Source organism: Gossypium hirsutum, chromosome D04 (genome assembly GCF_007990345.1).
Source record: "Gossypium hirsutum isolate 1008001.06 chromosome D04, Gossypium_hirsutum_v2.1, whole genome shotgun sequence".
Taxonomy (NCBI): Eukaryota; Viridiplantae; Streptophyta; class Magnoliopsida; order Malvales; family Malvaceae; genus Gossypium; species Gossypium hirsutum.
The window spans coordinates 45706145-45721162 of NC_053440.1; the positions used below are offsets into that span (position 1 = coordinate 45706145).

The 15018-nt window shown below is 34.3% G+C and overlaps 1 protein-coding gene across 1 annotated transcript; it reads right to left on the reverse strand.

Moving 5' to 3' along the window:
- Positions 1–9702: 9702 nt before the first annotated feature.
- LOC107899327 (zinc finger protein 10) lies at positions 9703–11232 on the reverse strand. Its single transcript, XM_016825011.2, has 2 exons — positions 11111–11232; positions 9703–10929 (listed from the first exon to the last, which is right to left on the reverse strand). The coding sequence occupies exon 2, from the start codon at positions 10861–10863 to the stop codon at positions 9976–9978; it is 888 nt and encodes a 295-aa protein (XP_016680500.1). The 5' UTR covers positions 10864–10929; positions 11111–11232; the 3' UTR covers positions 9703–9975.
- Between the last annotated feature and the right edge of the window lie 3786 nt (positions 11233–15018).

Sequence of the window (15018 nt, forward strand, 5' to 3'; positions counted from 1 at the left end):
CACACCAATTTTAAAGGTTGGAAATTTGAGAAGGAATAGTCTAAATTTAGACTTTCTCTTTGGATTTTTGTTTTCAAATGCGTTGATTGACAAGGCGCCATGTTAGTGACAAAGCTCAAGTAAACAAGCAAGCAATGATCATCAGGTAAGAGGAAGAGGTTACCTCGGAGAAGAGAGCCCTCATTTGCGCATGAGTCTTTGGTACGACACCCTGGGAATGGTGTAAGGGACCAGAACGATGTAGATCCTGTATCCCTGAATTGGATAAGAGGGAATTAAGGAAAAGCCATATTTATACCCTTGGATTACAGCGGAAAAAAGATGGTACAAATTTTGCGTCCCAGTGGATTAAACTTTGAGGTTTACAGTGGGGGCAACCCGGCTAAATGTGCTGTAACACGTCAGTCACAAAACCTTAATAAATTTCGAGTAATGACAACCTAAGTGGGATCATTCTTAAAAAACTAATAAAATAAAAAAAAATATAAAAATAAAAATTATGCATTCATGCAAACACCATTCACACATGTCGGGTTAGGAGCAGTTGATTCATTTTGATCATGCCATCCTAATCATTAGGCATAATTAGGTTCATTATACAGGTCATGTTCCTCAGAGAACAGATCAGTAAAGATAGCAGATCTGGCCTTCCTACATTGACAGCGAAGTAGATCGAAAACAAAGCTTTACTTCCCAGGCGGTGCAGTAAAAAAGATTAAAGCCACAACGGTGAATATTGCCTCCCTGACATTGCGATTAAAAAGATTAAAGCTACAGCAGCGAATCTTACCTCTCAGGCGGTGCAGTGGAACAGATTAAAACCACATCGGTGAATCTTGCCTCCCCTACATTACAGTTAAAAAGATTAAAGCCACATCGGTGAATCTTGATTAAAGCTACAACAGCGAATCTTACTCCCCAAGCAATGCAGTGGAACAAATTAAAGCCAAATTGTGGAATGGATCGAAGACCCAAAATCCTATCTCCCTGAAGTTGCAGTGGAGCGGATTAAAACCACAGATCTTATCTCTCTGAAGTTGCAGTAGAGCAGGTCACATCCAGTCTTATCTCCCTGAATTGCAGTGGAGCAGACGAAAGAAATCAATCCTATCTCTCTGAAGTTGCAGTGGAGCGGATTAAAACCACAGATCTTATCTCTCTAAAGTTGCTGTAGAGCAGATCACATACAGTCTTATCTCCCTGAAGTTGCAGTGGAGCAGACGAAAGAAATCAATCCTATCTCCCTGAAGTTGCAGTGGAGCGGATTAAAACCACAGATCTTATCTCTCTAAAGTTGCAATAGAGCAGGTCACATCCAGTCTTATTTCCCTGAAGTTGTAGTGGAGCAGACAACAGAAATCAATCCTATCTCCCTGAAGTTGCAAAGGAGCGGATTAAAACCCTAGATCTTATCTCTCTAAAGTTGCAATAGAGCAGATCACATACAGTCTTATCTCCCTGAAGTTGCAGTGGAGCAGACGAAAGAAATCAATCCTATCTCTCTGAAGTTGCTGAGGAGCGGATTAAAACCCTAGATCTTATCTCTCTGAAGTTGCAGTAGAGCAGATCACATCCAGTCTTATCCCCCAGAAGTTGCAGTGGAGCAAACGAAAGAAATCGATCCTATCTCTCTAAAGTTACAGTGGAGCGGATTAAAACCACAGATCTTATCTCTCTGAAGTTGTAGTAGAGCAGATCGCATTCAGTCTTATCTCCCAGAAGTTGCAGTGGAGCAGACGAAAAAAATTAATCCTATCTTCCTGAAGTTGTAGTGAAGCGGATTAAAATGATGGATCCTATCTATCTGGAGTTGCAATATAGCATATCGCATCAGCCTTTTTTAAAGATGCAGTTGAAGCTACAAGTCTTATCTCACTGAGGTTGCATTGTAGTAGACTGAAGATAGCAAATGTTTCCTCAAAGAGTCACAAATCCTATCTCCCTGAAGTTGCAGTGGAGCAGATTAAAATGATGAATCTTATACCTCTAAAGTTGCAGTAGGTCGGATTAAATCTACCACAACAAGTCTTCTCTCCCTAATGTTACAGTGGAGCAAATTAAAACCACGAATTTGTTCCCCTAAAGTTGCTGCGAAGAAGATTAAAGCTACAAGTCAGATCTTTCTGAAGTGCAGTAGAGTGGATTAAAGCAAAAAGGCACAGTGGACTGGAACGAGGCTACTTGAAGAAGAGGAGCATCAAAAGAAGTCGAGACTCGGTGAGACCGGGCAAAATTGGTCTTTCTTAGTCTTTGCTCTGTTATCGTTACACGATAACGAGCAAAGAAGGGCAGCTGTACAACCCAATTTTGTCCCAATCCCACTACCCAAAATTTGACCCGGGCCCATACCAGCAAAACCCTCTACCCAATACAACCCAAAAACCCCACCTAAACCTACCTAACTCAATTAAACCAAATACAGCCCAACAAATTTAACCCAGCAGCCCAAAGGTGAGGCCCAATGCCTAGGCCCAATTTCACAAAAAATCTGCCTAGGGTTTCAGAGACTGAAACCCTAGGCACCACACCTATTGACCTTTTGGCTCCCTGCCACTGCTGCCAATGTCACGCCGCCACCGCCAATGTCACGTCGGCCACCCCCACTTGCACCTGCTCCACCTACAAGAGAAAGAAGAAAACACAAGTAGCAAACAGAAACAAGAAAAATAGGAAATAAATCATGTATGAAAGGGCTATAAAAAGCCAAAACAGAGATGTAATGGGGGTTCTCTCTTTTTTTTACACACACATTTGAAATCTAAAAAAAAACGAAGGTGATTTCAACTTTTATTTCTCTGTTTCTCTTTTATTTTTCAGTTTCTTTTGTATTTATTTCAAATTTATTTCTTAAAAAAACCAAAAAAAGGGAAGAAAACCTTACCTGCGCCGCGCCGGAGGAAGAGGAGACGAATGGTTCTCCTCGTTCTTCGGGTTTTAGGCTCATTTTTTTGGGGATTTGGCCTTGGGTTCACGTCCTAGAGACGTTTGGCTTCAAAAAGGTCCGATTTTGAACCTCTAGCCGCCACACACGGTGGCGCTACGGCGGAGGCTTGCCAGAATCCTTGGCCGGACCATGGCCAGAATTGGGGCTTGAAAGAGAGAAAAAGAGAGAGTTTTCTCTGTGTACTTTTTTAAAAAAGGATGAAACTATTTTTTTTAGTTTATTTTTAATATTTATATTAAACATGAAACGACGCCGTTTTAGTGAGGGAGACCTGTGCGGTGACTCGACCCTGGGGAGAGGATCCGCGTGTTTTCTAAAAGGGGGATATTTGCGCACGCAGTCCCCCTATTTTTTCAGCGCATTACAGCTTGGTCCTATTTCATTGTTTTCTTTTATTTTGGATCGAGCCCTGAAGTTTTACTTTTGTTTCATTTTAATCCACTGAAGTGCTGCGTTTTAGAACTTTGGTTTATTTACTGTTTCGGTCCTTCCCTTTTTGCGCGTGTTGCAATTTGATCCTTCTTGTTATTTATTATTTCGAATTGGCCCTGTATCTTCGTTCTTATTTCGATTTAATCCTTTTTAGCATCTTTTACTATTTAGTCAATTGTTTTTTAACATTATTACTTTTAATAATATTATTATTATTGTTATTATTATTATTAATATTATCATTATTATAATTACCCTTATATATACGTTTTTTATATATATACATATATTTTTTTATATACTTACACACATACTTTTTGTAATATATATATACACTTACATATTCTTCATTTTTTTAATATGTATTTTATATATGTGTTCTTTATATTTTATGATTCATACATATATCTATATATATACTTTTTATTTTATGATAGTTACATACATATATATGTATATGCTTACTTATATATATTCTTTATTTAATATTTTTAAAATACGCATACATATATATATTATAATGTTATTCACTATTATTGTTTCATTTGGTGTTAATTTATTTATTTATTTACATGCTCATTATTATTTTTATTTTATTTAGGTGCTTTAATTTTATATTTGTTTATTTACTCTGTTGATTTCTTTTCATTATATATTTGCCATCTTATTTATTTATCTTTTCTTATTTTGCTTCTGTTATTTACATTATTATTATTATCATTATCTTACATTTTACTCGGATTTATCAAAAACAAAATTTTTAAAATAAGACAATGTTTTGCGTTTGGGAAATTCGAGAAAACGTATCCTAAGGTGTTGGGTGTCGATTTTTCTCATTCAACCAAATGGCTAAATATCCTTTTAAAAATTTTCAAATAAGGCAATGTTTTGCATTTGGGAAATTCGAGAAAATGTGCCCTAAGGTGCTGGGTGTCGATTTTTCTCATTCAACCAAATGGCTAAATATCCTTTTAAAAATTTTTAAAATAAGGCAATGTTTTGCGTTTGGGAAATTCGAGAGAACGTGCCCTAAAGTGCTGGGTGTCGATTTTTCTCGTTCAACCAAATGGCTAAATATCCTTTTAAAAAATTTTCGAAATAAGGCAATGTTTTGCATTTGGGAAATTCGAGAAAACGTGCCCTAAGGTGCTGGGTGTCGATTTTTCTTGTTCAACCAAATGGCTAAATATCCTTTTAAAATTTTTAAAATAAGGCAATGTTTTGCGTTTGAAAATTCGAGAAAACGTGCCCTAAGGTGCTGGGTGTCGATTTTTCTCATTTAACCGAATAGCCAAATATCCTCTTGAATTTCAATCCATATCATCCAAGTTTTTTTTAGGATCGTATTTTAAATTTCATTAAAGTTTTCAATTTTTCGACACTAAGACATTAAGTAATCAACTAGGTACCAATTTTGGGCGTATCGAGGGTGCTAATCCTTCCTCGTGCGTAACCGACTCCCGAACCCATTTTTTTTCTGAATTTCGTGGACCAAACTTCTTGTTTTAATAAAATCAAATCATTTATTAAAAACAACCACTTTTCAAGGTGACCCGATCACACCTTATGAAAAAGGATTGGTGGCGACTCCCATTTTCGTTTTCATTTTCAAAAACCCAAGTCGACCCCATTTTCCATCCAAAAAATGGTGTCAACACATGTAATTTGGAGATGTAGTCAACTTCGGTGTGAGAAATGGATCACGCATTAGCAAGAGATCGTACCTATACTTCCGCATCTCAATATACTTCTTATGGAACGTTAGTCAATCTTTCTCGAGTCTCCCCTACAAGTCGATCTTGTACAGGTCATCGAGCTCTTGGGGTGGCGGTGAAATACGTTGCGTACACTCGAACTACTGCATCACCCGGTCAGATTCGTGCATCTCAACCATTGCAAAAATGACCAATGACACTTTGATGTGCCAGATGTTATGATTGGCCAAAAATTTAGATGAGATGCATTCTTGAATCCTCAGATCCGCATATGGTATCCATACAAACTGCATTATGAATTTATAATTTTTAGAACGTGCATAATTTTAATTTCAAGTGCTAGAATACATATTATGTAACTTTGAAATTCATAAACTAAATACATATTATATAACTTTGAAATACATATTGTTGATTTAGAGCTAGTCGAATATCCTCGAGCTCAACCGGTATACTATTGTGTCTTGCGGGGTTGTCTTACCTATTCAAATAATATGTTATTTCAAAATTACAACAATGAAAAATAAAAACGATAATGATATTGTGGAATGAATTTTACCATATGATGAGTGAGAATTCGTAAGGGAGTTCCATTCGGGGGCGTAAAAATGGTAGTCGATACTATGCCCACGATTGGAGAAGGAGCATGCAACTGCCAATTTTAGCTTTATTTGACATCGTCGCTCGACACATTTTTCGGTACAATGTTGCTAGCACCAGCGATCCTCAACTAAGTCATCTCGATTCTTTCAATTCAGGTAGTAGTAGAAGCCACCTTAAATGTACCAAATTGCGGGATTTATCTGGCATTAACAGACCCCGATCAACCTCAAGATGAATGTGCGCGCGAATTGTTTCTTTTTAACGTCGCTCACTGAAGTCTCGATAGTTTGAAAGTTGTCCTCCAACCATCTCATCTTGATACAACTACCCTTAAACTTGTTCGACACATTCCCTAGTAGTTTCTTGCAAGTTACACTCCAATTGGCACTAATAACTGGCCCCGTAACGACTTCTCCATCAACAGGTAGATTGAGTTATAAATTAACATCCTCAAGTGTAATTGTACACTCGTTTTAGGGAAGATGTAACGCATGCGTCTCCGGTCTCCATCTCTTGACCCAAGCACTAACGAATGAGGGATCCAATTTAGTCCCCCCAAGCATACGAGCCACGTGTAAAAAAGCCTACATCTCGCAAGTGTCCTTGAATGACCTCCTGTGCACCTTCGCTTAAATTGTTTATGTATGTCTCCAAAATTCGATCTTCAGGCTGAGTATATAAACATAAAAAATTAATAATCTAAATAGTATAATAATTAACTATTTAAATTTAAATAATTTAATAATTTTCTTACCATTTGTAATTGAACGCCAAAGATATGCTTGTCATCCAAATGAATAAGTTGATTTGCCATTTAAAATTTATAAGAAAAGAATAAAATCAAAAAGAATAAAATTTAAAAAATAATTTAAAAAATAATTTAGGATTGAGGATTGAAGATTGAAAATTTAGGAAGGAAGAATGAGTATAGAGTATTTGGTTGTAAAGAATGAAGTTTGGAGGGGTTTATATAGGAATTTATGGCTGTTGGAGCCCTACTAGTTGTTGGAAAAGTTACCGTTTGAATAGTCACTGTTAAATTAAAACGATCCCTACAAGGCACGTTTTCATTGCACATAAGTGAAAACGCGACCTGTAGGATGCATTTTTTTTCTCTCCTGAAAAAGTGTCATTTGTGACACGTTTTCATTCATTGACGTGGCAGTGAAAACGTGCCTTGTATGACGTATTTTCTTTTCTCTCTCCAAAAATAGCGTAGATCGGTAAATTTTTAGAATTTCAGCCTAGTTTCTCAAATATTTCTTTTTCAAGATATTAATATAAATTAACCAATATAAATTAGATAGTATACAATTGACGAAAATAACTTGAAAAGATGTCAGTGACTTTATGCTTAATTGAAATGTCAACCAAACAGCATGTGTTGGCTTGATGGTTAGGGTGTTCATCGCTCCAAGTGTGGTTTGGGTTCAAGTCGCACTAGTCACATTACTGTTAGGGTTTTGCCCTCCTTTTGTACTTCACAAAAAAAATTGATATGCCAACCCAACATAAATGTTTTAAAAATATGTAAGTTAATATTTAAATTTAAGGTAAATATAATTTTTTGTCAAAACTTATAAATGATTTCATTTTAAAAAAAATATAAATATAGAAGTTAAGATTTAAATTTAAATGTTAATATACCTTTTTCCGGCACTTTAAAACGCCTTGGAAAGTATCTTACCTATAATGGGGGTTAAAAGTGTCGGGAAAACTTATGCCAAACGTTTGCACTTCACCAGCGCTTGTGATCAAATCGCTGGAAATTTTTTACTGACACCCGTACTGTCGGTAAAATTAATACTGGCATTTCTCAAAAATCTCATTCCTTTTAAACAATAATTTGGTATTATAGAGATGCTCTAAATAAACAAAGAAACCCACACAGGAATAACTTCCCAATTCTATCATTCCTTATTGCATCTCTCTCATTGATTCTATATAATTAAACATCTCTTTGTAAATAGAACAGATAAACGACATTTCCAGCCCATGTGCACTTCTCTGCCAACATGCGGGTACAAATTATGAATTTAGGAATTAATTTAGGTGTTGTTTAATCAAATTAATTACTGAATTTTCAGTATAAGCTTTGAATTTATATAATAAATATTAAATATTAAATATAATCATATTGTTTCATAATAATAGATATAATATTTGTCTAGAAATGAGGGTATTTGCTTTGCAAACAAAAGTAGTAGTTAAAATAGTGCTTAGAATTGTGGAAATTAAAAGTGTGAAAACATAAAGATTAACACTAATATTGTTTATGCAGTTTGACCTGTCCAAAGCGATGATCTACTATCTTTCTCACAGTACAACTAATGATTTAAGTCCTAACGTCGATCTAACTCTCACCAATTTAGTGACATCACCGTTGTATAAAGACTAGATCACTTTCCCAGTAAACTTTCCCGGGAAAGCTTAGTTTTGGAATACAAGAGACTTTCTTGATTGTTACAAAAACAATGCACACATAAAACATTCTTAACTTGAACAAATTTGTGTTATCTTTAACCTAGACAAAACTTAAGTTTATATACTACTTAAGTTTTGCTTATATAAGAGTCATAGTCTAATCACTCTTTCGTAAAGTAAAGCTAAAAATCAGTATAAGATAATAATTCCATAAGTGTTTCATTATAATTCAATATCTTAACATATAAAAGTGACTTTACTTGTTTCGCAATTAACCAATTTTCAGATCTTCAATTTCAACTCAATTGGTCTTCATGTTCTAGGCTCTAATTCATCCAAACAACTCCTCGATAAATAGACTAGTACTTTTGTTCTAAATAGAGCAATATATCAAGCTGTGACCACTGTTTCTGCCACAAAAATAGCAACAAAATTCTTTTTGCCTTCAAATGTGTCAACAGGTTGAACATAATTTCCTCATAATTTTAAATTATTATATAATATTTTATATTAATTTAAATAAAAGTTAAATATAATAATTTGAATGTTTATTTTTAATAGAAATTAAGGAAAACATTATTTTTTAATAGAAATTAAGGAAAACATTATTTCAATGTAAGTGTTTTAGGAATAAAATCAAATTAACTATTACAGTACTTATTTATTTTGTTCAACATATTTTTAGTGAAATTTTTGTATTAAAGAAAAACATAAAATTCTCAAAACCTGTTATAGTTAAAAATTTATTTGATTTTTTTTGATAAATCTTGACATCCAATAAATATGAATTTCTGAATATCAATATCTACTGATCTTTGTTTTATCTCAGGCTTAATTATATATTGTAAAGATACAATAGAAGAAAGAACAAAAGATGCGTAGATAGCGGCTGTAAGTCATGGTGGCATAATATTCTCCTCAACATTTAAAAAGAAAAGAAAAGAAAAAGGAAACAGCACATATTGATATCGTTTTTGCAACACTTAATTGGAATGATTCCCGGAGTTGGTGTGGCAAATTTGGAAGGATTATAAAGAGAGAAGTATAATAATGATGAAAGGGGAAAAACATAACACAAGTATGTGGAGTTATGTGAGAGGATACCAGATCTGAAAGATGATGATGATAATGTCGATATAATAAAACAAGAGAAAAGGGAATCCATGTTGCTATGTATCTGACTTTTACATGCCCTTTGGATTTCAATATCCATTCCATGCATCTCTGCTCATCAGTCTAGGATTGTAAATCTCTGATGCTGTGTCATTGAGGTACTGAATGAGAAAAAAGACCTAGCTACCTCACCATATTCCATGCAGTACCCTTTTCTCACTCCATACAAAGATGTGTGTGTGTGTGTCGTACTGGACCAGTGAAAAACCCTAAAGCATTACAACTAAGAAAAAAGTTTAATCAAGAAGAGCTGAAACTATATATGGCCGAGATAGGCATAGATATTGTCGACCTTGGTTTCAGAATTAAGCATATATAGTACAAATATTCATAAACACAATCGATGGGACCAAGAATAAAACATTGTATATCTACGATACTTTCAAGAGCAATTAGTTAACATCATATGCATGGTGATGATATTCTTTCTATCAGGAAAGGAGATTTTTCAAGTTCTTATCCTCTCCTACAGAATATATTTTCATATATATGTAATTTTTGTTACAACCTGTGAGTTCATAAGATTCAGAGAGAACTAATCCACCATCAAACTCAAAGCAAATAGACATTCATAGGGAAGGGAAAAATATCAAATATAGATGAGGTTACAAACAGCATATGATTTAAGAATGGCCGGAAATTATATGTATCCATTGAAGTATAATCTTCTGATCAAACTACTTTTTACCTTGGGCCGAGCCTTAGCTCAAGGTCTATATCATCATCTGAGCTAGGACTAAGCTCAGACACCTCAGCTGCTTGGAGATGGTGTGTTTCAATCGAAATCGGCTTCAGTAAGAACGGCAATATCGGTGTATGATCAATTCTCTTTCTCTTGTAACCGATCTCTTCTTTACTACCGGAAGTAGTAGGGGGTGTTCGTCCTCGTCGAACAATCAGATTCAAGCACACAGACAAATCGGTTTGGACATAATCTGCTTTAAAACTACATCCGGATTCTAGGATACTTGGACACTTCTCTACTTCATTCCATAGATCAGAGAAATGGTAGTATCTGTCTTCAACATAGTTTGACCATGATTTTGTGGATGTTTTAGGGGACTTCATGGGATGGTCTTGGGCGGTTTCTGAAGATAAAGCAGGGACTAAAGTTGGTTCAGGACAGTTGTCTTTAGAATTTGAGGGAGGTGATGGAGGAGTCCCATGATTGGAATTAGGGTTAGGGTTATAAACGAAGTTACAAACTTCATCAGGTTGGTATTGGAAACTCACAGGTAAAAAGGGTTTTTGAATGTGATTGGGACTATTTTGAGGATCATGATGAAGGATTCCATCCTGGGAAGTCGGGGATTGCTTTAGCCTAGCTCTATCCCTCCTGTGGACATTCATGTGACCTCCTAGAGCTTGAGCTGATGTGAATTCCCTGCCACAGAAGCTGCAAGAATAAGACCTTGGAGGCCATATACAACCTCCAAGAGACCCAGCAGTATCTTCTGCAAAAGCTTGCTCTTCCCATGAATCATCATATGAAGCCTTTGTTGAGGGTTGAAGATTATTGGAACTCAAACCAGGCTTCCTATTTGTCCACATCCAGTACCGTGCTTGATTCATTGCACTCTTAGTTAAAGAAGCTGAAGTCAACAGCTTTCCGGCAAGCTGCAACGACAGATAAAAAGCCTGGAACTGATGATGATTAGACTTGGGAGACAGATTGAAGGAAAGTCTAATAAAGGTTAAAGACCTAAAACTACATGTTAAAATCAGAATCTATACATACTTTGGAAATGAATAAATTGATGGCTAAAGGTCTAGCTACTCTTGTTGCTTATTTGGGTGGGGAATAGGGTTGCAAACTTACAAGTTTGTGGGTCCTGAATAAGGAGGAGTTACTTCTGGGATGTAGCTGCTTACAGACAAACTGTGATCGTCTGACTGAAATCCTAGAGAAACTTGGCAAGAAAGACAACACAGTGCATTATTGTTGGAGTGTGGGACATTTTGTGCTTAGATGTCATCTTTGGACACAAAATCAAAATCATTTTATTTGCTTTGAGATACTGGGGTTGAAGTTTTATAATTTACGCAGAGATTTAAAAATCAACATGTGTTTTATTTATTTTTTAAGAATATATGATCCCATTTGTGAAATTGTAGATCTCTTCAATTATTATCCTTAGTTATAACCTTCCCTCTTTTATATAAAAGAATTAGTCTCAGTTCAAGGTTATAGAATTTCTACCTTTGAATTATATATTAAATTATGTTGATGGGTTAACAACAAATTTTCTGTAAAAATATATTTATAAAAATTATAATTAATTAAATTATACATGGTGTGGTAAAAACTTTGTATACAAAATTTCATGTTTCATCTTTAGAAATTTGATTTACTTTATTTTAAAAATATATATATAATATTGAAAGGCAAAAAGGTAACATTACAATAATATTTATTATTTCTTTAAAAATAAATTTAAATATTTTATAATAGGAAGTTTAACCAAAAAGTTCACCTTTTTAGGAAAATGCTAGCTTATGTATAAATTAAATTTGGAATTTTATATGAAATGACCACAATAATTCATGGTTCCATATGAAGTAATAATTCTCCATTGTTTATGTATTTATTTATTTATTCTCTTGTTAAATAAAGAAATGGTGTTAACTCAAAATCTCAAATAAGTTTCACATGAAAAAAAATTAAAAGAAGAAACCCTTTCAACATCCTAAAAAAAAAGTGTTTTATAGGTACTTTGGTAATGCATGTAATTAATTAGAATGAATAATAAGAAAAAATTGGGTCTTTGCTTATATTATATTTATCAAGGGAACTTTGACAATGAGATACGTTAGTCCAATTGTCAAGAGGAATGTTTTTGTTGAAATTTATATTTAACCATGTGAATTCGGATCAAGGATTTCCTTAGAGTTTCAATTATTTTAATCCTAAATATATATACTATTTTTTGGGTACCTTTTTAGATGGATGAAAAAGCAATCAATCTTTTTTTTTTTTTGAGTTATATATATATATATATATATATGTGAGGCAACAAGTCTTCTAAAAAGTCTAAGATTAAACGCGAAAAGAATATTGTGGATTGTTATAAATGGAGTGTAGCTCCTGTCTTCTACAAGCTCACAGTTAATGCATAAATAATTTGTTCACTAGTTTAATCAGTCAAATTTACTCTGGATTTATAATATAATACAATTAATTACTAGATTTTAACTTTGACTTTTTCCTCATCTTGTGGCAAGTTGTAATGCTTTTAGACTGTGAAAATAATATTGTTAGGATGGATCAACATCATCCTTCATCGTAAAAAGAATATAAAAAAATGGTAAATTATTAAAATAGTCACTTTTATTTATTTCATGTTATATTTTTGTTACTTATATTTGAAATGTTACGTTTTAGTCATTTACATTAATATGTTGTAACATTCTAGTCACTGAGCCGTTAATTGCTGTTAACGGTATAACGATAAGCTGACATGGCACAATAAATCATTATTTCAAACAAAAATTTTAGATTAAATTATACAATTGGTCCCCATATTTTTTCATTTTGAGCAATTTAATTTTTTTCTTTTATGTTATTTTAACTTTCCTTTTTTTTTTCTTTATTTTCCATTCTCTTTTGCTTTTCCCTCTATTTTCCTCCATTCTCCATCTCTTTTAACGCAGTTTTGCTATGTTTTCCATTTGTTAAATTTTTTTTATGTTTATGAAAAAAGAACAAGCAAAAATTGAAACCAAAATAAAACTTGCTTCACATATTCTCACCCCACAATTACAAACCCTCATCATCTATCATCGCTTTAATGAACCAGTTTGGATCTCTCAATGACCACCTTATTTATCTGACGTACAACATTCTTGCCCTCCTGAAACTACGTTGTTTCACGGATTCTTCAAATGAGCTCTACATTCTCAATGACTAAAATGACCACCATACGAAACTTACCCTCAACTTTACCCGAACCAGTTTGGTTCCATGCCCCCTTTCTCTCTTAGGTTCATCCATGCTCGACTTCCAATCAAGCTTGCTTGCTAATATCCAAGAAGGTTTAGATCAATTTTATCAATTGCTTAATTTTATTCGTTAGAAAATAAAACAAAAGGAAATGAATAATCTACACAATTCTATAAAAGTTTGGAAACAAAAAAAATTGTTTAGAATATAAAGAATTTAATTTATGTTTTGATTTGATTAATGATATAGCTTTTTATATTGATTAGTTAGATCCAATTTTAGTTTCAAAATTAGGTTATATTTAAATCGAGATTTGATTAAGAATGATTAATATTCGATTTTGAGTGAAATTCAAGAAATCATGTGAACGAAACAAGGACTTGGTTTTTTTGGTGGGAAAAGATTATATTTCTGCAGTAAAGATTATGAGAAGGGAGAAAAATAAAGGGGAAGAAGAAAAAGAAAATAAAGAAGTAAAAAAAATTAAATTATTCAAAAAAAATTAAGTATAGAGACTAATTTTGTTAGAGTATAGTGGTAACAACTCTGTTATTGTAAGTTGTTAGTCTGTTATTCAAAACTATTATGCTGTTAGCAGCAGTTACTAGCAACAGCTAGCTCATGTATTCTATAAATACTAGTGTTGTACAATTTAATGAAGATAACACAAAAATAATACAGAATACCTTTTTCAATACACAATATAGTTTTTACTTAACTTACTGTAGTTGTTAACATGGTATTAGTCGCCTCGGTGTTGGAGACCTGATCTTCATTTGCTCCCATGACTACCACTACTTTAGCTGACTCTGCCTCTGTCGAGCATGGATGTCCGGCGTTCACTGGTGCTCGGATCATTCAATCCTTCCCTTCCTATGACGTTGTTAAATTAGGTGATGGAAATTTTTTTCAATGGTAGCAACATATTTTTCTGATCATTGAAGGTTACGAACTGACCAGTTTTTTAGAGGGCACGTTACCTGCTCCACTGCGTTTTGTGCAGTCACCGGAGGGATCACTCGTTCCAAATCTGGATGCCTCGACTTTCTTCCAACATGATAGGTTACTTGCCTCCTGGCTACTTTCCACTATTAATCATTCACTATTATCTTCCTTTACAGATGTCAGAACGGCGTGCGATGTTTGGAATACTACCACTTGTCTCTTCGTAGTAGTCACAGGTGCAAAATTATCTTGTATTCGTCACGATCTACACTCATTTAAGAAAGGTAACCTCTCAATAAAAGAATATGTAATAAAGATTCAGAATACCTGTGCATTGATTGAGGCTTCTAGATCTCAGAGGCGAAAAAAGTTGAGATTGTCCTTGCAGGTCTGTTCGTGGTAGCCGTCTTTTGTCTGGCAGTCGTGGTAGAGGGTTTCATTCACGCATCCAATGTTAGATTTGCTATCGATTTGGGCATTTAGCCCAGCGCTATTATTAACACTATAATTACGATTATGATAGTCAGTCGTCGGTGGCTCGTGCTTCAACTCTGGTCAGTTGCACGGGTCAGGTCTCGACTGTTGGCTTTTCGTTTCTATCGTAGGCTCCTAGTGGATTTACTGGCCCTTCGAAAATAGTGTCACACAGTCTCTTTTCTAGCGGTAATTTTTGTGTTGCACCTCACATACCTAGGCTGTCCATTAGGGTTTCTAACCCCTTTGTAATCTTTGGTGATGGATTTGAGCACAATGCTGCTAGGTCAATGTTGTATTTTGGGCTTAGGCATGACTCACGATTTGGACCATCTGTTGCTAGGTTTAGGCTTGCTGTTGTTAGACCG

What these genes read in the sequence shown, in the direction of transcription:
- LOC107899327 (XM_016825011.2), bottom strand. Translation starts at nt 10,863, where the DNA reads ATGAATCAAGCACGGTACTGGATGTGGACAAATAGGAAGCCTGGTTTG.